The sequence below is a fragment of the Oncorhynchus mykiss genome, chromosome 25 (assembly GCF_057628025.1).
Source record: "Oncorhynchus mykiss isolate SJ-2025 chromosome 25, ASM5762802v1, whole genome shotgun sequence".
NCBI lineage: Eukaryota > Metazoa > Chordata > Actinopteri > Salmoniformes > Salmonidae > Oncorhynchus > Oncorhynchus mykiss.
Window position 1 is genome coordinate 41,708,820 of NC_143046.1, and position 24,625 is coordinate 41,733,444.

Below are 24,625 nucleotides of genomic sequence, written 5' to 3' on the forward strand. Positions count from 1 at the left end.
AATCATATAGTAACCAAAAAAGTGTTAAACCAATCAAAATATCTTATATTTGAGATTTTTCAAAAAGTAGCCACCCTTTGCCTTGATGACAGCTTTGCACACTCTTGGCATTCTCTCAACTAGCTTCACGAGGCAGTCATCTGGAATGCATTTCAATTAACAGGTGTGCCTTGTTAAGTTCATTTGTGAAATGTATTTCCTTCTTAATGCGTTTCAGCCAATTATTTGTGTTGTGACAAGGTAGGAGTGGTATACAGAAGATAGCCCTATTAGGTAAAAGACCAAGTTCCTATTATGGAAAGAACAGCTCAAATAAGCAAAGAGAAACGACAGTCCATCATTTCTTTAAGACCTGAAGGTCAGTCAATCTGTAAAATTTCAAGAATTTGAAAGTTTCTTCAAGTGCAGTCGCAAAAACCATTAAGCGATATGATGAAACTGGCTCTCATGAGGACCGCCACAGGAAATGAAGACCCAGAGTTGCCTCTGCTGCAGAGTATAAATTCATTAGAGTTACCAGCCTCAGAGATTTTAGTCCAAATAAATGCTTCACAGAGTTCAAGTAACAGACACATCTCAACATCAACTGTTCAGAGGAGACTGTGTGAATCAGGCCTTCATGGTTGAATTGCTGCAAAGAAACCACTACCAAAATTACAGCAATAAGAAGAAGACCATCTGGTTAGTGCTTAGTGGCGCTATCATTTGTTTTCCAGCCGTGTAAGGGCTATTTGACCAAGAAGGAGAGTGATGGAGTGCTGCATCAGATGACCACAATCACCCGACCTCAAACCAATTGAGAAGGTTTGGGATGGGTTGGAACGCAGAGTGAAGGAAAAGCAGCCAAATAGTTCTCACCATATGTGGGAACTCCTTCAAGACTGTTGGAAAAGCATTCCAGGTGAAGCTGGTTGAGAGAATGCCAAGAGTGTGCAAAGCTGTCAAAGGCAAAGGGTGGCTACTTTGACAAATCTAAAATATGTTTTGATTTGTTTAACACTTTTTTGGTTACTATTTGATTCCATATGTGTTATTTCATAGTTTTGATATCTTCACTATTATTCTACAATGTAGAAAATAGACAAAATAAAGAAAAACCCTTGAATGTAGGTGTCCAAACTTTTGACTGGTACTGTAGATACATCAATAAAAGAGAGGCATAATGCCATCTAGACATGCGCTGGCAAACAAATCTATTACATTAGCTACGTCAATGTGAGATAAACTCAACTGATGAGTACTAGAGAATGAAGACTTTTAACTTGAAAACGTGCAGGATACCTCTTTCCGGTTTCTCTGACATCTGTTTTTTTTTATGCTGTTATACTTGTTTGGGTAGCACTCCTCACAGGCCATTTGGTGTACGTTTTTTTGTTTGTTGGCGAGATTAAACTGTCAAAACTCTTTAAGGTATTATTGTACGTCAGAATTGCAACACAAGATTTGTTCAAGCCTAAAATGTCAGTCCGTAGTCGTAACATGGTGTTTGTATGTTCACAGATGAAATGTCACGTTTACGTTTGTTTCACACTTGGCTTTTGTTTCGATCCTAACAATTTAAGTATGGATTTTCTTACGATCCTAACAATATGTACATTCATCCTTTTGGCAGGTATCTGGCTCCATAGGAATCTGAAAAAGAAATGATCACTCCTAATGTTATTTATTTTTGTAAAGGGACTAAACACTAAACTCTCCTGTCTCAATATGGGTGTAATATAATAGGTTATTACACACGTACACTTGAGTATACCAAAAGAACACCCCTTTGTGTTGTCTTAATCACAAAATGCATTGACCTCAAAGTAAAGTGCAGCCTCTTGAGATGATCGATTAAAGTAGTCCGTTTTGTTTTTGCAAAATTTGTTTTGAATAGCACTTTCTCAACCGCTGCGCTTAAGATGGACTTCTGTTGACTGGCGTGGATTGATTGTTTCGCCATTAAAAGTAATTGTGTAAAATGCTTGTACGGTGTTGTTTCCCCATAGACGACAAAAAGGTTAAATAGTCAACATGTATCATCCTTAATGAAATACCTACCCCACAAGGTGCATTTTGTTTTCCATTTTTGAGAACCACCATCCACCAGGGAAAAAATGCCAATGGAGGGGAGGGGCCTTCATTACTATGGGATTTAGGAAAACTATCAGATTCAAACTAAAATGCTGTGTAGTCGTCTCATTCAATAGGTCTCTTCCATTCTGCCAAAATGAGGCACACTTTAAAAAAAAAAATCTTTATTAACATTTGTTTAGCACTATACCTAATAAATACGTTTTTAAAACATAAACATTTTCAAGTGAAAAAGGTCACAATTATGTACAAGTTACACCACTGTTAATTGTGTAAGGTTTTTTTGCCATAAAAGTTGTCAGTGAAGGACATAATGAAGCAGTATAAAATGTCAAGTTAGCTCTCCACAGTCTAACTCAATTCAAATACATACTGACAAGGGGAAGGGACATAAAAAAATAATGATCTACAGAACAATCCTGCACTAGGTGCTATTTCATAACAGAAAGAAATGGTTTTCAAGTTACATGATTCCTATGTAGGCAAACTGTATACATACAGAGTAGGAGGTAGCTGACTAAACTCAACTCCATGGTGAAGGAAGTTTCTGATGAACTCCACCAACGGAGTAAAGCAGAGACCAGGCTTTGTGGATCAATACTTTAAAAAATGTAATTATGAAATACTTACCTTGTACCTATGTTTGTCCTCTGTAGTTGTGTGCCTTTCTTTGTTTTCTGAAATCCATACTTTTTAATAAAAGGTGAATCAAATACAACCACTGACTGTTTCCTTGTTGAGATTCATCTTATAGCAACAGCAATGAGGAAAGAGTCGGTGGTTGTTTTTAATTAAAGTTTAATTAAAAAGTGTGGATTTCAGAAAACAAAGGGATGAATGACATCCATTAATTCCATCAATATCCAGCATCCTGATCCAATCTCTGTTCAAACAACAAACATCAACTGTTACCATTCAGCACCACTGTACATTTTATCTCCCGAAAGGCATAAGGTAATTTGACTCCCGATAAAAAAATATATTTCATAAAAAAATAAAGATCTAACAATAAATAAATGTGTATGCCTAGATTTAGGGTCCTTCTGTTGAACTGCATGGGCACTCCAGACAGAGTACTCACAAATATTTACCATAAAAAGGGGTAAGTAGAAATACAATGAGCGCCAATACATAGTTCAATGACAAGAGCTTGATAAGAACAAAAGTCACATTACACTCCGGATGGGCTAGCTAGAGCACATAGGAATTTCCTAAAAACAACTACACTTAACAAAAATATGAACACAAGATGTAAAGTGTTGGTCCTGTGTTTCATGAGATTAAATAAAAAATCTCAGATATTGTTTATAAGCACCAAAAGCGTATTTCTCTACAATGTTGTGCACACATTTGTTTACATCCCTGTTATTTAGCATTTCTCCTTTGCCAAGATAATCCATCCACCTGACAGGTGTGGCATACCAAGAAGCTGATTAAATAGCATGATCATTACACAGGTGCGCCTTGTGCTGGGGACAATAAAAGGCCACTTTAAAAATGTGCAGTTTTGTCACAACACAATACCACAGATGTCTCAAGTTGAGGGAACGTGCAATTGGCATGCTGACTGCAGAAATGTCCAGCTGTTGCCAGAGAATTGAATGTTCATTTTTCCACCATAAGCCGCCACAAATGTTGTTTTAGAGAATTTGTCAGTACGTACAACCGGCCTCACAACCGCAAACCACGTGTAACCACGCCGGCCCAGGACCTCCACATCCAGCTTCTTCACCTGCCAGATCATCTGAATGGGGGCGAGGTGGGGGTGGTCACAGGGTGCTGAGGAGTATTTCTGTTTGTAATAAAAACTTTCTGATTGGATGGTCCTGGCTCCCCAGTGGGTGGGCCTATGCCCTCCCAGGCCCACCCATGGCTGGCCCTGCCCAGTCATGTGAAATCCATAGATTAGAGCCTAACAAATTTATTTCAATTGATTGATTTCCTTATATGAACTGTAACTCAGTACAACATTTGAAATTGTTGTATGTTTATATTTTTGTACAGTTTAGCTAAAACAACTGTTGAACATTTGAAAAAGACAACATTCGACGTGGATCCAGGAAACAAAATTCAAATAAGGGGACCCACTGACAAGGCATAGATCACAGAGCGGTGAGCCACCCTGCTCAGTACGTCTCTGGTATGACAAACTCAAACTCAGAAGAGCCTGGGGGAGATTGGATAGGGTGGCTCCCTGGCCGGTGGGCACCTGATCCAGGCTGTGCCTCAGGCTCCACAAAGATGTCATCCCAGTTCAACATCTTGCCCTGGGTGGACTGTAACTGTAGTGGGTTGGCCAGGTGCCCCCTTCCAGGGTTAATGTGCTGGACGCTCCCATCCTCTTGGATAATAGGGACTCCTCGTGAATCTGAATCGTCTGTCTCATATGAGTAGGTCTTGAACTGCACCGTTTTGCAAGGGAGCAGGCGGTACAAGTTGTTGTCGGTGTCGTCCTTTTGTTTCCTCCCGGATGGGTCCTGGTTGTGGGCCTGTTTGCAGTGAGTCGACAGTAGCTGGTAGTTGATTAACATCTCGTTGCACAGCAGGCACTGGTACCTCCGCTCGCCTGTGTGGTAGATCTCGTGTTTGGTCCGATACTCGGCCAGAGCAAACACCTTGTCACAGTAGTGGCACGGGTACTTCTTCTCCCAGGAGTGGGTGTTGAAGTGGCGCCGGAGGCTCGTCAAGCACACGTAGGGACGCTTGCAGACCATGCACACAAAGAAAGTCTTCCCGTCCATGATGAGCTCGTAGTGATCTTGCTGCTCTGTTTTGGTCTTCTTGATCGTGGCACCCTGTGGCAGTTGAGAGGTGTTGAAAGGTTGAAGAGGGGTAGCCATCAGAGACCTCTTTCCCCCTCTACTGTTTTTAGAGTCTCCCTCCCCGGGGTCGTCCTTCATGGGGACAATGTCATATGTGTTTTCCCCAATATTGGCATACACCTTGCAGCCTGGAGAAAACGAGTCGATCTCTGAGGCTTTATCTAATGTTATCGTCTTTTTTGTGGTGGCGGATATTTGGGGAATGTTGAGGCCTGCCTCGTTGATGAATCCGCCAGGTGACTTAAGGGCCGAGAGCTTGATTTTTAAGTCACTCTGTCGAGCTAGTGTAACCTGCTTCTTGTGGATTCCTATTATCTTGTTGTTTTCTGAGGGCAGGGAGGTGCTGATGGGTTCGGGGGTGAAAGTGCCAATTCTAGCCGGCGTAGTGGGTGTGCTGCAAGAGGAGGCTCCAGCGGGTGAAGACGCAATATTTGAGCTTGTGTCAGGGGACACCATGGGTCTGATCAGAGGAGTTTGGCCTTGCAAGGTCTGCGAGGAGCTGTTGAGGTGCGGAGCTGCTTTGACTGTTTTCTCTTGGTCCTTTGTCAAAGCGGGTCTGGCCTCTCCCGGTTGCTTTGTCACAGAGTCTTCCTCTGTATTGGGTCCATCCAAATCGATGATTTCGCAGGGCTTGCATTTCTTGGTGGCGTCCGTTTCGGATACAAACATAATGTCGTCTTCGTCCGAGTCCTGATCCTTGTTTGCACTTTTGTCAGTTTGACTGAACTCCTCTGCAGACAGTGAAAAGGACTCGGTGACAATAGGCATCATCCCCATTGAGTCTGTACTGCTTTTCTCCACGGAGCTTACTTCATTGTGTTCTGTGTCTTTGGACAGGCCAGGTAAGCCCTTGACTTGTGAGAGCGGTACGCCTAGATTCGCAATGAACTTCACGCCCAACACCTGCCCAGCATTGATAAGCTCATTGAGCATGTCGGAACGAATGCGGACAATTTTGGAACTGTAAATGTAATTCAGGATTTCCTCAAAGATTTCCGCCTTGATGAAATTCAACTCGATCACCTGTCCAGCCACTGAGAAGAGTTGGTGGAAATAAGTACTTGACGCGGACAAGATGTTTTTGTGTGCTCTAAATTTACGGTCCTGTATAATTATGGTGACATCACAGAACAATCCATTATTTCGCTGTCTATTCATCGACTTCAGCACCGTTCCTGAATACCGGGTGTCAGTTGCAGAGATCAGCTTTAGGCCCGACATCCCTGTGGAGTGAAGACAAAAGCAATGAATAACAAATGCATTCACTTGACGGTCTTTGTTCTGCTACCAGTAAATTTAAAATCCCCTTTCACTTCTTGTTGGGTAACCTAATCATGCATTCATAGTAGCCAGAGAAGAAGAGGCGAAGCGAGAGGATTCACGCTCGCCAAAATCTGTCCAAAATAAGCACAATGCGTTTCTATGGGCTTATTTTGGACCTAAGGTTGTAGCACGCCTTCCTGCCTTTGGGACAACGACTCCCATTGTTTTGGTGGAGACATTAGTATCTCAACATCATTTAATGATCTCTGTAGTAGCTCATTGTTTTAAAGGGCGACTACACTCCCTTATTTGGCCTCATTTTAGAATTGTTTCATTAAAGGGTAACTCTCAACCCCAATTTAGCCTTTGCCCAACCCTTTCAAATTTTAAAAAAATGCATTAAATTGAGAAGTTGTGGGTGAGGTGAACTGCTCATAAATATTAACTTTGGGGTGGGTGTGGGGCAAGAACGCATGGGGCACAAAAAATACATTTGAAATATGGACTCACGTTTATTGCAGTATTGTATTGGGAAGAAAAGTGCAATCATCACCTTGAAAATGAAGATTAGGGGCTCAATTCAATCCAACCCGCAGTATTTATGCAGTAGCCCTTTTTCAAATGGTCAAATTGACTCACAGATTGGTCTTACTGTATAAACACCTACAACTACTACTACCACCAGGGTGACCCATTCTCACAGGTATGCTTTTCACTCTTTTGACTTAGAGGTGTGTGGGCATTGGATGAATACTGTAAAGGATTTGGAGAGAAAAAAAGATATCTGCCCCATGTGGGATTAGAACTCACAACCATTGAACTATAAATCAACTGTTTTAGCGGGCTGTGCCCCCAGTCACAGCGTTAGGGAAATATACACAGTTGACATGACCACCATTGTCATCTATTTCTTGTTACTTTGGATGTAGCTACGAATATAAACATATAATCCTCATAGCCTACATGTTTTTTTTTTCCTTTGTAAAAGCACAGATGAAACGGTAAGCAAAAACATTGAATTTGGTCATAAGCAGAAATGTGATTTACGGCCATTTTAATTTGGTGTAACGTCAGTTGTCTTGTCAAGGAAGCATGATGCAAAATATATTGGCACACTCCACTTATCATGACCATTGTCAAATAAGGCGCCCTATCACCTGATTTTATAGTAAGCCTTGAGGTGGTACCACCCAGTACATCCCAAACCGAACCCTCCCTTGAGATGACGTACCTACATCATGATTTTAATGGTAGAGTTGAACCGCTAGCGGCAAAAAGAGCTAGATTTACCAATAAAATACCAAAATATATCACTTTTGCAACGAACTGTCAAAATTAAGACCAGAATTTCCGTGTCTCACTATAATTACACGTAAAAATTCTGGGTTTTGATTTGTTTTTTTTAAACAATAATAATAAAGGCTAGCGGCCTTGACCGAATTCAAACGTGATTTGGTTTTGACTGAATTCAAACGTGAGTTGGTTTCGGGGTGTGGTTTGATGTGGATGTGGGAAGAGTTAGACAAATTATTTAGCCAATTAGCTTCAACTGGCTTGCCGTGGCAAAGTTAGTTTGACTTTGGATAGCCTTTCTCTGGGGCTAGTTAGGGACCGTCAATGAATTACAAAATGGAAATCTGACGATATTTTCAGGTTGCACATGTTTTAGTTGTCTCAAATGCTTTCAATATTTGTATATGAATTATTACATTTTATAGTTGGAGTGCGGAGCTACTGACCTTTTAAAATATGTACATTGTGTAGTTTACTGATGGTCCCCATCTAACCCCCATAGGGTTAGATGTCAAACCAAATGTTTTTTTTAACCTTTATTTAACTAGGCAAGTCAGTTAAGAACAAATTCTTATTTTCAATGACGGCCTGTTCAGGGGCAGAACGACAGATTTGTACCTTGTCAACTCGGGGGTTTGAACTTGGAACTTTCCGGTTACTAGTCCAACACTCTAACCACTAGGCTACCCTGCCGCCCCAAATTGACCATGGACATTACAGGCCCCATGAAGCTGCTCTCCAAATGTATGATTACTTGGATGCGGCCAGCTGTGGACAGGATTAAAATAAACCCAATCCACGGAAAACTGTTACGGTAACCTTCATTCCGTGACAATTCTTCCCTATCATCTGGCAAATCTCAGTTTTGGACGAGACTAACTTTGTGACCAAAAATGCTCCTATTTACACTTTGTAGTCAATGTTGACACTAGAATAAATGTTTCTGACTCACATCGATGGCACATATGCCATTTTCAAAATGAGAAGTTGCTTTTTAGGGGCAGTCACTCTTTAAAAGCAGGTAGGAGTCAGCTACCTATTATACTAGCTGTTCTATAAGCTAGAGTGGTGAATAAAATAATTGGCAAACTAACTACACTGCTAGCTAAAACGGTCAACTGAATCGTTTCTAGTCATCTCTCCTCCTTCCAGGCTTTTTCATCTTTGAACTTATATGGTGATTGGCATCTAAACTTTCATAGTATTACTACACCAACGTTCTAGGCTACCCAGCCGCTTTGAGGCATCTGCTGGCGTGAAAATTGTTTTATAAATTAATTTGATTTCAAATGTAGGCCTATCGTGGAGCAACGTTGTTTGTATGCTTAGCAACCAACAAATGTTAATACGTCTCAGTCACAAATCCCCACTCCAATAAGGCCCCTATGAACGAGAGGCATGTACAATGTACTCCTTCGAGTGTTCAGTTCATCGTTCGCCGGTAGGGGGTCCTGAGTGCTCTGGGCATTACTGATTCAAATTGGTGAAATGAGTCGAAAGATTCGTTATCGTTTTGACTCGTTAAGTTAAAAAAAAACAGAGTCAGTAATGAGCCGAACTTCCCATCACTACTGCACAACCAATTTTGTAGGAATGAGCGAAAGAGAATCTGCATTGTTTGTAGCTTACAGGCTAACGTTAGCCTAACACCATTCACTAACACAAGGCCGGTCTACACAATTGAGTATTGCATGCCAATCACATAAATGTGATTTAAGGCAGCCTAGTATCTATACAATCTATTCGCTCACATGCATATTAGGGGAGATACAACTTAGTATTGATTGATTATTGTGGATAACTTATAGGACAATTATCTACAGTAGCTTTAGCTTAACGTTAGTTGGCTACAGGAGAGGGATGTTAGCTTCCTGGTTCGCGGCAGGTTGCAACGTTTTTGGTAAACGCTGATCCATCATGACAAAATTATTGGATGAGGCCAATATATGAGGTTGGCTTCTATAAGTAACACTTGTTATTTACCTGCAGCGCCAAGCCTTATGATTGATTGTTCTTTCCAAACGAAGTATTTTCTTCTTTTATGGTATTATTGCGGTCCCCAAACAGTCCTTAGAGGTGCCTGGCGCCACCTACAGTACGTGTGGTAAACTATAGAAAAAAATCCATTGTAGGAAGGGGATAAACCAACATCATCAACAATATAAAAAATGTGGCACATAAAAAAAACATCCCACTCCTTCAGTCACATTCTAATTCAAGTCTCATCCCTATACAGGCTCAGGGGCCTGTGAGGGCAGAACATCCTTTGACAGGATTTATTTAATGCCTCAGCTGTAAACTCAAAATAAGCCCACTTCTTGATACCCTCACTGATGCCACTTCAACCAACACACCCATGACATTTAACAAAACTTCCAAAGGATCGTCCAGGTTACGTTGGTCCAAAACCCTCACTCTGAAAAAAAAAGAGTCTAGGGGTTTCCTAATTTCAACCACAACTTTGACTTTCCTTTTCACCAGTGTATCCCATTCATTCTTACTCTCCGTGCTCTCGTCTTCACCTAACTCGCCAACAGTTTCAAACAATACATCTGTTTCCCTTCCACTCTTCTCAGAGGTCATTTCTAGATGTATGGAAGAGTATTAAGGCCAAGTGAAGAGGGAAAAAAAGGAACAGCAAAGGGTGGTGGCACTTGGATTCTTATTTTTTGCACAATAGTACTTTAAAAAAGTAGCAATATTTTGAGAATAATCTCAACATTGAATTTAGAGAATAAAGTCTACATTTTGAGAACAGAGTTATATTTCAAGATGAACGTGGGGGATTTGGTTAAGTGCATGTCTCCCTGGCTCCCAGTTGCTGTGCATGCCACTGTTGAAATACCTGAACCAATTTATGTTTTATCCCAAAAATGTGGTCGGAGGCGCCATATTGATGGTGTGACGCAATTGCGGAGCCTCCCATGGCATGCAGAGGCCAAATTGAGCTCCATAGGGTATTGCTGTGAGCAGCCCAAATTTTGTAACAATGCAGATGGCTCCATATAGCTCAGCATTGGCATGATTGGTTTATGGTAGGTGGGTGTGGGAAGTCCAGTATGAACACAAACTTACTTTCTTGACAACTTCCTTCACAACAGCCCTGCTCTGCTCAGCATAGGCAAGAAGCATAAAAGGCTCTGCGTGGTCAATCTGATGTCTGAAGTGGCTGTACAGCATTTACTTTGATACAGCCTTCAGGGGTTTCACTTCTTGCTCTTAGTAGAGTAGAGCAGAGCAGAGCAAGTTGTCAAAGTAGTGAGTTTGTGTTTATACAGGATTTGTCATGTCAATGCGGAGCTATACAAAGCCCTCTGTATTGTTAAACATTTGAGAGGCCCACGGCGATGTGGTATGGAGCTTGATTTGGACTCTGCATGCCTCCTGTGGATCTGCAATTGCTTCACACACTCCATACTAAAAGCCAATTTATGCTTGATCTGAAAATGTGGTCAGAGGAGTCATATGGATGGTGTGATGCAATTGCAGAGCCTCAAGAGGCAATGCAGAGGCCAAATTGAGCTCTGTACCGCATCACCTCTCTCAAATGTAACAATGTGGAGGGCTCAGTATAGCTCCACATTGACATGATTGGTTGATGGAAGTTGAGGGCAGGAGGTCCTGTATAAACACAAACTCACTTCCTTGACAACTTCCTTCACAACAGCTCGGTGCTGTTCCACAAAGCACAAGAAGTATGAATGCCCTGACTTCTGCAGATGCCTTATCATGTAAATGCTGCACAGCCAATGCATACGCCAGATTGACCATGCAGTGCCTTGAAGCCCTTGTCCAAATCTTCGGATCCAGGATAAATTGGCTTTTACTATCCTGACTTCCGCAGAGGCCATGCATGTCGGATTGACCATGTAGATAGAGCCTTTTAGATTACTATACTTGAAATTATACTTTAGAATTGGCTTTAGTAAGAAAGAAATCCTTGCTATTTTAGCACATAATAACCATATTATTATAAGTATTAGGACCTGGATATGGTTGTGCCACCGAATATTTTCAGGAGGAACCATAGTTTACACAGGTAGAGATGAGTGTGTGTGTGCAGTAAAAAGTAGCGGCAAAACAAAATGGCCATCAATCTAATGATCTAATTGTGACAACCCTCCCACTCAGTCTGAGGAATTCTCTCTCTTTGCTCTTGTTTTCCTTAATAGGATGTCGGTGAGTGGAGCCGGGAGGGTCTTCAGCGAAATGGGACACACCTGGGCTCGCGTTTGTCCCGGGGATAAATACACCTTTCCTCCATTCATTGAGGAGACTCTCGCCATGCAGACAACTGTTTGATTTTGGTTGTGGCTGGTTTTAAAAATATATATATATATATTTTGCTTTAGCACTTTGTCTTCCCTCCTTCAAACAGGAGTCACTGCACATTTGTGCATATTAATCTAGTGATCTGTTAACTTGCACAAGCATACACACCAAGTTTCCAGAGGCAATTTCAGACAATAGGCATACACTAACATGCTGACCAGACCGCGTGCGTGCCATCACACTCATGTTGATTTTTGTCCACCCACACCAGACGCGATCAGGACACGCAGGTTGAAATATCTCTGAACCAACGATATTAATTTTAGACATAGTGACCACACGCTTGCATAGTAAAATAAATCTACACATTGACATTATCCAACCCCACACTGATCACGCATGTCAACGAGCGTCTGCATAGCCAGGAGCTAAAATAGAACTTAGTTATATTTGTGACGCTTGGTGCTATGCAAGCCCTGCCTCCCATCTCTTCATTGGTTTTTAGGAGCATATACCCACTTGGGTGATTGAAAGATGAACTGAGGTTAACACTCCAGGCCAGTTGGTAGTGGCAATGCACCTCAAAGTTGGTTGCCAACCACCATATAAGGCCTGAAGGACGAGAGATTACTGGAAACTAACTTGGTTTACCCCTTTATCTGTGGATAAATTGTCGGAGTAGACAACATTCTTCATTTCAGGTAAAATATCAACCCAATGTTTGTATCCCAGGACAAATTAGCCAGCAACAGCAAGCTAGCCAACTAAATTGCCATAAATGTTTAATGCTTTTTGACCTGTCCTAAATCAATATATACGGTTCAGAGTTTTTGATATTTAAACCTACACCTGATAGCGTCTGGTGTAGGTGAACAAAATCAACATAAGTGTAAGCAGTCTGGTCATACAAAACAATTTTCCTTAAATTCGCAAAAGGCTGAATGTGTCTCACCGGAGAGAGCATCTATCTGATGCTGTCTGCTCCCAACGGGTATGACAATTGTTTTTGGTATCTTTTAGTTGTCACTGTATTAGAGTAAGCAGAGGTGATTTGATGATGTTGATATCCGGTTTTGTGATTAAAAACAAAGGTGTGTTTGTATTATTGTCTCAGCCTTGTAATTCATATGACTTGCGACCGCGGTATGAGAGGTTTGTAGATCAAACAACGCAATTATCAAAAAAATGCATGTGAGTGTGTGTGTAGAGTCAGTATAAACAACTTTATCAGTGGTGCTTTACAAACAGTAATATTTCCCCCTTATGACAACTATCCTTCTAACGACTGTAAACTACGTGAGCACACCCCATTCAACGAATTATATTGGGATCCTGGAGACTATGGGTGTGTCCTATGTCAGCCGCTCTCCAAATTCGGGACAACAACCTGCTGTTAGATCATGCATGGCCAACAGGAGTCGTAACGTTTGTGTCAAAACAGTTTCATCTGGTGTGGTATCTACACACTTGCCTCAGTTCAAAACGTTTCAAACTAGATATGTTCAACGGCATTATTTGAATTCCGGGCTGTATTGATTATAAGACGGCAACATTTGCTCGATACGGAGGTACGCGGAACTAAAGAGCATTGTGCTGCATGTTTCAAGGGGGACCTGTTTACAGTCCCACGGACAAAATCATTTCCCGTTTCTTAACTCACGCAGAAACAACGCTGTGTGGCCTAAACAGTAGATTAGGTAGCTAGTCTTGTTTATTCTTCGCCTACATATCGAATTTAGGCTGTTCGTATTAGTGGACATAAGACGAAAGCTATGCCTCTGTCCGATCAAGAACAGAGAGGCCCCAGGAGACGACGACGGAGCCGATCTGGCAGCGGCAGTCGATCTCGCGACTCCAGTCCCGTCTTTGGGCCCATGCCCAAGGCCCCCAGATATGAAGAAGACCTTAAACCTCCCCGAATGTCCGAGAGAGAAAGAGAAATGAGAGAGAGAAATGCCAAAAGGTTTCGTACGGAAAACCCCCGCAGTCGTTCTAGATCTCGAGAGAGGTACAGTAACCACAGCTGGTCCGATCAGCGCGGTGGCGGCGCTGGTAGATACGGAGGTGGTGGTGGCAGGAATGATTACTACGAACGGGATGATGCTCAACGCCAGAGGCAAGACGCCTTCATCTCCAGGTAGGTAAATGGAGTTAGCGCGCACAAGTTAATTAGTTACAACCTGGTCTCAGCTGTTTAGATCCGTGCAAATGCAAAGCTTGACCCACACTAGTTGGCAAACGGCAAATTGTTTCAAGGGTTTGTGAAGTCCTGTTTAAAATGAGCCAAATCAGAGATGACCTCCTGGGCCGCAGATTGTTGGCTTTTGTTCCAGCCCAAGCTGCCAATACACCTGACTCAACTAATCACAGTCTTGATCGTTTGATTCAGGTGTGTAAACTCTGGACGAAGTGGAGTCCTGGCTATTGGAACTTGTGCATCTAGCCTGGGACAAAGATTGTCTATTGTTTTGATCAAATATTCGATTAGATGAGTTTATTAGTCACATGCACAGGGTCGCAGATGTAATTGCAGGGCACAGTGAAATTCTTAAGCTATTGGAGCGACCGCTCTAACAATGATAGGAGGAGGCGAGATTTTTTTCTGTGGTATATTGGCAATCACCCAATTTAATGTGCATCCCGCCACCTACTGTGCGGGAAGGAAACAGGATTCCAAAAAATGGGAAACAAAAACAACCAATAAACTAAATCAAACTTTTCTGTTAAGAAAATGTAACAGATCCGATACCTACACAGGCTCAAGGGGAACCTGGCAGGGTGGGGTCTCCCGGCGCCAGTACCCCTTGCAAGTCTGAAGATGTAAAATCCTTAAATCCCCAAAACAATTCTGCAGCAGCCACAATAATGTCCAGTTTCTTAGACTTCTTTGAGACTTGTGCTGTACAGTTTATAACTGTGGCAATGAACACTACAAATTCTGCCTTTTTTATTAAAGAAATTAACACACAGGGTATCTTTTGACTGGCAGCAAACATTTACCATAGGCTGTGTTGCGTCCACTACCATATCTTCACTAGCATCACTTGTTTTCTCAATTATTTTAAGCTCCTCCGCATTACGAGATTCGGGTGACTGCTCAAACGTTTGCCACCTCAATCTCCTTCACCCTTTCAGGGCACTCCAGGAACTAGGGATCATGATCCCCCCCCCCCCACAACTGCAACACCGTCGTCATTCTACACACCGTTCTTCAATATACTCTGTCTGCACACACTTGAAACATGGCCAAATCCTTTACAATTCTTACACTGTAATGGTTTGGGGACGACAGCTCTTACAGCGTATCTTACATAACTAAACTTCACATGCGTAGGTATTTGTTCTTTATCAAAAAACAGGAGCGACAGACTTTCTTCTTTTTCTCCATTAACCCAGCGGGTCAGACGCCGGGCACCAACCACACCAGGAATGCTCTTCAGGTATTCAACCTGAAAATCTGTCGTCACCCATGAGATGACTCCTTTGACGGGTGCTCTACTCCAAAGTTCAAAACACAACTTCTGTTGTTCAGATTCTTTTGATGCTCACTGCAGTCTTCCTCTGTTCTTCAAAAATATAATTATTTGAAATAAGACCACTCCTGGTCACTCTGACAGACTCCACTTTTCCCAGCGCATACTTCACCATTTAACGCCTTAAACGGGTTTCCCACATGCATCCTTACTCAACAAACGCATCCCAACAAGCGATTCATTATCATTCATACATCATTCATATACAGAACATTAGTCTTTACCAACTTTGCTCGACTCAAACTCAACATCCATTTCGCCATCTTTTTCCTGAACCGGAACCGTAGTCCCAGAAGGCGAGATCAGGTGGGACCGTTCTAGCCAATGAGAGGGCAGATAGTGTGAACAACAGGCTATACAGAGAGAGGAATCATCTTTGCAGTGCATTTTCTTCTTCATTAGATGATTGCACCCAACTCATAGCAATCCCCACTCAGTTGACTACTTTAAATGGTGGAAGCCCTCAATGGCAATGTCCATGCTAAAGCAGGTTATATCCCTGATGAATCCTATCTATCTCTTTGACAACAGGCAGAACTCCAATATAAAGTTGTTTTTGGTTAAGTTGCGAAGTGCCACATGAGTCCACTTATATCAGTACATTCGTAACAGCCTAACCGTTACGAACCTTCTATCAGATTAAATAAGCCTCACACAGCAAATTAGCAATTACATTTTTTTGTTGACCAAATTTGACCTCGTTACAAAATGTCCTCACTTCGTGGGCTTGTTTTTGTGGACAGATTTTGGGCGGTGAAAAAACTTCTCGGTTCGCCTCTTCCTCTGACTGATGACTACAATTGGTCATCAGTCAATTGGTCACAAGGTTTAATGTATTTCTTGTATATTTCTAATGATATGAATTTTATTCCAGGCGGCTACAAGAGAGGGAGAGAATTGGTGAACTCGGATCACCTGAAGTCTGGGGCTATTCACCAAGAGTAATGGCACCAGAGTAAGTAATTATGCATCTGATCTGACTAATCAAGTATAAGAGTTCAAAGAGTTGGGCTATACACGCCAACTACCAAATTATCTACATTTAGATAATTTTGTGTCCTTTTTCAATAAGCTCTGATGAACATACCCCAGTTGAAGAGGATGTGAAAAACAGCAGCTCAGATTCAAGCTCATCCGGTGAGTATGCTGAATTAGCTTTTATAATAATCCTTTTATAAAAGTCTGTTCTCAGTTAGCCTACATCTGACTGAATGACATGCATTGACTAGTCAAGAACAAAGTGTAACCTGGGCATACTATATTATGTAGTAAGTCAAATGTATGTTCTGATTACACCCTTGAATTGGCGAGAGATCAAGACAGGTGCACTATAATTCATAGATGATAAGAAGAAGAAAAAGAAGAAGAAGAAATCCAAAAAGAAGAAGAACAAGAAACACTCCAATGACAGCGAGTCAGAGTCGGACTCTGGTGGTGAGAAATGTTTCAACTTAAAAATTAAAAATAAATCAAGTGCAGAGGCTGCTTGTCCAGCTAAGTTTATTTCACCCTCTAATTTAGTTATCTTTCAGATGAGGAAGTGAAAAAGAAGAAAAAGAAGAAGAGCAAAAAGTAAGTTCACTCATATCTACATTCTACCTCTACAGTCGTGGCCAAAAGTTTTGAAAATGACACAAATATTAATTTTCACAAAGTCTGCTGCCTTAGTTTGTATGATGGCAATTTGCATATACTCCAGAATGTTATGAAGAGTGATTAGATTAATTGCAATTAATTGCAAAGTCCCTCTTTGCCATGTAAATTAACTGTTCCCCAAAAAACATTTCCACTGCATTTCAGCCCTGCCACAAAAGGACCAGCTGACATCATGTCAGTGATTCTCTCGTTAACACAGGAGTGAGTGTTGACGAGGACTAGGCTGGAGATCACTTCTGTCATGCTGATTGAGTTCGAATAACAGACTGGAAGCTTCAAAAGGAAGGTGGTGCTTGGAATCATTGTTCTTCCTCTGTCAACCATGCAAGGAAACACATGCCATCATCATTGCTTTGCACAAAAAGGGCTTCACAGGCAAGGATATTGCTGCCAGTAAGATTGCACCTAAATCAACAATTTAGTGGATCATCAAGAACTTCAAGGAGAGCAGTTCAAATGTTGTGAAAAAGGCTTCAGGGCACCTAAAGTCCAAGCGCCAGGACCGTCTCCTAAAGTTGATTCAGCTGCGGGATCTGAGCACCACCAGTACAGAGCTTGCTCAGGAATGGCAGCAGGCAGGTGTGAGTGCATCTGCACGCACAGTGAGGTGAAGACTTTTGGAGGATGGCCTGGTGTCAAGAAGGGCAGCAAAGAAGCCACCTCTCTCCAGGAAAAACATCAGGGACAGACATTCTGCAAAATGTACATGGATTGGACTGCTAAGGGCTGGGGTAAAGTCATTTTCTCTGATGAATCATCTTTCCGATTGTTTGGGGCATCCGGAAAAAAGCTTGTCCGGAGAAGACAAGGTGAGCGCTACCATCAGTCCTGTGTCATGCCAACAGTAAAGCATCCTTTGCTTCTCAGCCAAGGGAGTGGGCTCACTCACAATTTTGCCTAAGAACAGAGCCATGAATAAAGAATCGTACCAACATATCCTCCGAGAGCAACTTCTCCCAACCATCCAGGAACAGTTTGGTGACGAACAATGCCTTTTCCAGCATGATGGAGCACCTTGACATAAGGCAAAAGTGATAACTAAGTGGCTCGGGGAACAAAACATCAATATTTTGGGACCATAGCCAGGAAGCTCCCCAGACCTTAATCCCATTGAGAATTTGTGGTCAATCCTCGAGGCGGGTGGATTAACAAAACCCCACAAATTCTGACAAACTCCAAGCATTGATTATGCAAGAATGGGCTGCCATCAGTCAGGCTGTGGCCCAGAAGTTAATTGACAGAATGCCAGGGTGGATTGCAGAGGTCTTGGAAAAAGAAAGGTCAACACTGCAAATATTGACTCTTTGCATCAACTTCATGTAATTCTCAATAAAAGCCTTTGACACTTATGAAATGCTTGTAATTATACTTCAGTATTCCATAGTAACATCTGACAAAAATATCTAAAGATACTGAAGCAGCAAACTTTGAAAATTAATATTTGTGTCATTCTCAACTTTTGGCCACGACTGTAGTCAACTGCCCATAACAAATACATGACATACCTATACACAACCAGTGTTTTCCTCAACCGTGTTTTGGTTTCTCCTCACAGGTCAAAGAAGTCCAAGAAGAGGAAGGCGAAGAAGAACCGCAAGCAGTCAGCGAGCGACTCCAGCAGCGACGGGTCGGATGAGGATGCCAACGGGGATCTGTGGGTGGAAAGGACCTGCATCGACGAACACATGGTGGGCCCTGAGGCCCCACTCACTCACCTGTCCCAGGATGACAAGCCTCTTGAGTGAGTATCTCTTTTTACATAGAAGGATCTTTCTTACATTCAAGAATTTGACCCGTTTTAGCCGGTCGCTTGGTAAATACAACTTGCTTCCACATTTTTACAGGATATTACCACACTATATTCAGCTTTTAAAATGCCGCTTTATTCTTTTATTTTTTATTATCAATGAATGGCCAAATGATTTACATACCTTTTCCCACTAGTTTTGGTCATGCACTGCTGCCGGGTGAGGGTGCCGCTATGGCAGAGTACGTGAAAGCAGGCAAGCGTATCCCAAGAAGAGGTGAAATTGGGTTGACCAGCAACGAAATCGCAACCTTTGAGATGTCTGGCTTTGTGATGAGCGGTAGCAGGTACATTAGTACTCTTCTGTTTACATCTTGACATTTCAAATGTTTCATCGTATTTCACACATTTGGTTGACGGCTTTGTAACGCTCATTGCAATATTGTAACCCCCAGACATCGTCGTATGGAGGCTGTGCGTCTGAGAAAGGAAAACCAGATCTACAGTGCTGATGAAAAGAGAGCTCTGGCATCTTTCAACCAGGAGGAAAGGAGAAAGAGGGAGAGCAAAATCCTCTCCAGCTTCAGAGAAATGGTGTACAGGAAAACTAAGGGCAAAGAGGAGAAATGAATCATTTTGTTTCTCTCCTTTCAGAACTTTCAGCTTTTGGAGACCATTTTTTTACAAACATTATCTTTCGTTGTTTAGTTTCCCAACATTTCATGATTTGATAATGTAATTTTTCCCCCTCTTTGTATTGTGAACTAGGCCTATATTTTAAGCATCTGACACAGTGGACTATTTTGTTTATGTAGAAAGTTGTCGGAAAATGAATATTGGAAAGGGCTTGTTTTCCTGGGGTCACAAAGCAAACACAAGAATGGACCAGGAAGCTATACTTAGCCTAACACAAAATGTCTCTATACACTATTACAATATTGTGCATCCCAACATAAATCAAATCCATCCCTGACCCTTCTACCTATTAATGTAACTTTTAATGTTGGAAAAGTGCCTGTAAAATCACAAGTTACATGTTCAGGATTAATAAATCATTTAAAAATAGTGGGGTTTTATGCTTTATTTAATAGGTACATTTATATGTTTAAAATTAGGTTTGATTGTCTCTGGGAAATGCATTTTAGATATTGGTTATTCTACCTTGACTTAATATCGTTCACCTTTTTATTATTCTAAACCTTGATGCCAAGAAGCTGATGCCAGGGAGATGTGCATTTATTTAACTGGCACTGGCTTCAGTCAATACAAAGTCTCTGACTGGAAGAATTGTAATTCTTTGGCACGATGTGCTTTAGGAAGCGGAAGGAGATTGGGGTCAATATAGCAATGAGAGTTTGTTTAAATGCAAGCTTCCAACCCGCTCTTGTCTTGGTATCCTACTGTTGTGTTAGCTGAGGCCAACTGCTGGCAAAGGCCTAGCAATGAAAACCAAACCAAGCCATTCCTCTTGTAAACAACATTCAAATGTCTGGTGGTAGGAGACCAGTTCATTGTTTTACCCTATTAAACAAATCTGTTTTGCTATATTTCTACAGAAGTGCATTTCTGTACGTAAGACACTGATGGAATGGCTTTTTTTTGTTCTGGGAGTCATACTGAGATCATGGTCTCTTTTACAGATGAGCCTTGAATTACAGAAAATACACACATAAAAGTATAAATACAAAATGCAAGCAGAAAGAAAAACATTACCATAAAAAACAAGCACATTCATCAGTAAGGTCCTCAATCAGCTCCGAATTGCCCTAGAGAGGCACCATAACATCAGATTTAAGGACATTTTGAACATTGTTCCACAAATAAGGTGCAATAACTAAAAGCTGATTTACCTAACTCAGATACCAAATGAATTTCCAGAGTGAGCCATCCCTGAGACCGGGTGTGGTAACATATGTCTAAAGTTTAGTAATGATAGGTACAGCGGGACTTTATGGTAGAGCATGCAGTGATGAGTACTAAAACTGACTATAATAAAGTGGCAGCCATAGTCTAGGACAGATAGGAACGTTGACGGAATAATCGTCTTTCTACTATTTAGCGAGAGGCATGACCTATTTCTATCGAAGTATCCCATTTTTATTCTCAGCTTCTTACCTCATGAATATGCTTTTTAAAAGGCAGCTTTTCCTCAATCCAAATGCCCAGATATTTGTAAGCAGGGACATAATCAATAGGGACACAATCCAAAGTACATATTCCTAAATTTTCAGAGTTAATTTTGTGCGCTCTAGAGAACAACATATACTTAATTTTACCTGCATGCAATACTCATTTCAGGTCAAAAAATGTATGTAATACAATGAAGGCAGATTGTAGTTCGGATACAGCCTGGTCTACCGTGGGGACAATAGCATACACAACAGTATCATTGGCATACAAGTGATAGTTACATTTATTTGACAGAGAAGTCGATATTGTTCATGTAAACAGTAAAAAGTACAGGCCCCAGAATCGACCCCTGCGGGACACCTTTCATAATATCCAGGAAACCTGATTTAACACCATCAGTAGATACACATTGAGTTCTATCTGTCAAGTCATTTTTAAACCAGTTACATGCAGCCTGGTCTAGGCCAATTGAAGAAAGCCTCTGAATTAGCAGAGAGTGATCAACAGTATCAAAGGCCTTTGACAGGTCAATGAAGAGGGCAGCACTATGTTGCTTTTTATCCATACAGTTAAGCACATAATTTCTAATTAGGGACACAGTAGAGATAGTGCTGTGACCTGGTCTAAAACCCGAATGATGTACATTTAGAATAAATAAGATAAGAAAGGTCTTAGCTGAGAATGAATCAAGGTTTCTAATATTTTAGCTCGGCAAGAAAGTTAAGAAATAGGGAGATAACGATTTAGGTCACAAGGGTCACCACCTTGGGAAGGGGGAGTACATGGGCCGCCTTCCCACCCTTGGGTATAGTACCAGATATAACTGTCAGGTTAAAAATATGGGTTAATGATTCAGCAATCAGGGGGGCAAAGAACTGCAGCAAATATGGATCTAGCATATCAGCCCCAGTGAAGGCATCTAAGCACATCACAGGTAGTAAACTGTTGAAATGTAAACAAAGATTCACTAGAAGTTGAAGGGTTAACTCCCGAGTCAGCAAGAGGCTGGCAGAGGGAAGAGCAGTTGGTTGATTGACCAGGGTTAATTAAACCACAGTTTCTCTCAAATAAAAGCCTGTCGAGGTAAAATTATGATTAAAAGCATCACTGCATTAAAATCATAATTTTCAGCTATTTTCCTTTCATTGTTGGCCTTGTGGAGGTCTGTGTGCCAAGCATTTGGATGGTCAGTGTAGAACAGGTCTGATTTGATTTCAGGATAAGGTCTCAGTGGATTCACTTAGCAATTTACTTTTGAATTTCTTTCTTCCTGACATTTGTAAGATTTTTAGGATAAATTATAACAAGATCTCTGAAACAATGGATGTGATAATGGAGTCAATGGAACACAGACCATTGACCAGATTGGCACACATTCAACAAATCTGATGTTACAAAATGGATATTCGTCAAAGCCGTCATTATTTATGCATTGCAAATGCCACAATGTGGTTCCTTAAGTCCGATTGGGATATATTTAGCTCTTTTTGCCGCCGAACATTTAAAAGTTGTCTCTTTTCAGGTTTAGAATAAGTGTCTGCTAAATGCTAACTACCGTTCGTATAAGCTGGTTAGCATAGCTAGCATACAGAATTCGGTGGTGGTAGTAACAGTCATTTTTAACTGTAATGCAGTTGATTGGTGACGATTACATGAATGTGAGTTGGGGTTGACATCCATACAAGCATTATACTCCGATTTCTACCTCAACATAGTGTGAAACACACATACTGTCACACCCTGACCATAGTTTACTTTGTATATTTCTATGTTTTGGTTGGTCAGGGTGTGAGCTGAGTGGGTATTCTATGTTTCATGTCTAGTTTGTCTAGTTCTATGTTTGGCCTGATATGGTTCTCAATCAGAGGCAGGTGTTCGTCATTGTCTCTGATTGGGAACCATATTTAGGTAGCCTGTTTGGTGTTGGGTTTTGTGGGTGATTGTCCTTAGTGTCCTTGTTCCTGTTGTCACAGGATAGGCTGTATAGGTTTTTCACGGTCCGTTTGTTGTTTTGTAGATTTAAGTTATTTAATGTATCGTTCATTTTCCATAAAAGAAACATGAGTAACCACCACGCTGCTTTTTGGTCCGCTTCTCTTTCTACAGACGAACGTCGTTACACATACACTGAGTGTACAAAACATTAGGATCTCCTCTTTCCATGACATAGACTGACCAGGTGAATCAAGGTGAAAGTTATGATCCTTTATTAATCTACTTCAATCAGTGTAAATGAAGGGACAGCCTTGAGACAATTGAGACATGGATTGTGTATGTGTGCCATTCAGAGGTTGAATGGGCAAGACAAAATATGTATGTAAGTGCCTTGAACGGGGTATGATAGTAGGAGTCAGGCACATCGGCTTGTGTCAAGAACTACAACCCTTCTGGATTTTGCACACTCAACAGTTTCCCGTGTGTATCAAGAATGGTCCACCACCCAATAGACATCCAGCCAACTAGACACAACGTTGGGAAGCATTGGGGTCAACATGGGCCTGCGTCCCTGTGGAACGCTTTCAACAACTTGTAGAGTCCATTCCCCAACGAATTGAGGCTATTCGGAGGGGAAAGGGGGGTGCAACTCAATATAGAGGGCATGCAGTTGACGTACAACACCCCCTGGCCATGTTGGCATGAATTCTTCTGACAACAACAGCCGAGTGGCTACCCCAAAATGCATGTTAACAGATCAACTCAAATTGTATTCGTCACATGCGCCGAATACAACAGGTTCACCTTACAGTGAAATGCTTACTTAGCTCCCTCTGTAGATGCATACTGGACAACGTTTATTTGTATTGATTTTAAATCTTTTTAATGATTTAAAAAAAAATCTTATTAACACTTTGTTCTAGCTAGCTATTTGTGGAGGTAGCTATCAAGTAAACACAATGAAATGCTTACTTACAAGCCCTTAACCAACAATGCAGTTTTAAGAAAAAAAAGAAAGAAATATAACAAATAATTAAGGAGCAACGATAAAATAACAGTAGCGAGGTTATATACAGGGGGTTCCGGTACAGAGTCAATGTGTGGGGGCACCGGTTAGTCGAGGTAATTAAGGTAATATGTACATATAGGTAGAGGTAAAATGACTATGCATGGACAATAAACAGAGAAGAGCAGCAGCATAAAAATTGGGGGTGGGGTGGTGACAATGCAAATAGTCTGGGTAGCCATTTGGTTAAGTGTTCAAGAGTCTTACGGCCTGGGTTTTTTTTAATTTTATTTTATTTTTTTTTTATTAATAACAAATCAATACATAAAGCACATGAGGGAACACAAGCATACATAGATTACAAACAATAGACAATTGAGCTATGGGGTACAATATCACATTACAATTACACAAGGACCTTAAGGGACATGCATATACTTACAATTCTAACAGCTTTTTTGTTAGTAGAGCATTTAACCGTCTTAAAATACAGTTCAATTTCTTTTTGTAGGGTACGAAAATGTGGTTTTCTGTTTGTAAATTTACATTTGTGTATATGAAATTTGGCCAAAAGAATAATGAAATTAATTACATAAAAATGATTCCGCTTATTTCTATTGTATGTAAAGAATCCAAACAGTACATCTCTCCACAATAGTGTAAAATCTTCATAAATGTGTTCAATTATAAACCTACTGATGTCTTGCCACAGTTTTCTTACATGCATACAATGCCAAAAAAAAAATCTCTCCGGGTACTCATCGACTCTGGGGCTGATGAGAGTTCTTTGGACGCTACCCTGCCATCAGAGCTGGGCATCCCTGCTCAGCACCTCTCCATTCCCATGGGCGTTTGAGTGCTGGACGGGCGCTCTATAGACCTGGTCACCCACAAT

At 41.3% G+C, this 24,625-nt stretch overlaps 2 protein-coding genes across 3 annotated transcripts; one reads left to right on the plus strand and one right to left on the minus strand.

The window, feature by feature from the left end:
• Positions 1-2,220: 2,220 nt before the first annotated feature.
• LOC110505178 (transcriptional regulator Kaiso) lies at positions 2,221-9,554 on the minus strand. Its single transcript, XM_021584210.3, has 2 exons — positions 9,435-9,554; positions 2,221-6,118 (listed from the first exon to the last, which is right to left on the minus strand). The coding sequence occupies exon 2, from the start codon at positions 6,114-6,116 to the stop codon at positions 4,200-4,202; it is 1,917 nt and encodes a 638-aa protein (XP_021439885.2). The 5' UTR covers positions 6,117-6,118; positions 9,435-9,554; the 3' UTR covers positions 2,221-4,199.
• A 2,717-nt stretch (positions 9,555-12,271) lies between these two features.
• On the plus strand, positions 12,272-19,724 carry LOC110505179 (NKAP-like protein). 2 transcript variants are annotated; one of them, XM_036969598.2, is made up of 8 exons: positions 12,272-12,424; positions 16,131-16,211; positions 16,329-16,393; positions 16,598-16,690; positions 16,789-16,828; positions 18,468-18,653; positions 18,857-19,006; positions 19,115-19,724. In XM_036969598.2, exons 2-8 carry the CDS (start codon positions 16,201-16,203, stop codon positions 19,287-19,289), a joined length of 720 nt encoding a protein of 239 aa, XP_036825493.1. In that variant the 5' UTR covers positions 12,272-12,424; positions 16,131-16,200; the 3' UTR covers positions 19,290-19,724. The 2 variants fall into 2 exon arrangements, with proteins under 2 accessions (XP_036825493.1, XP_021439886.1); XM_021584211.3 differs by lacking the exon at positions 12,272-12,424 and adding an exon at positions 13,058-13,860.
• Positions 19,725-24,625: the final 4,901 nt, after the last annotated feature.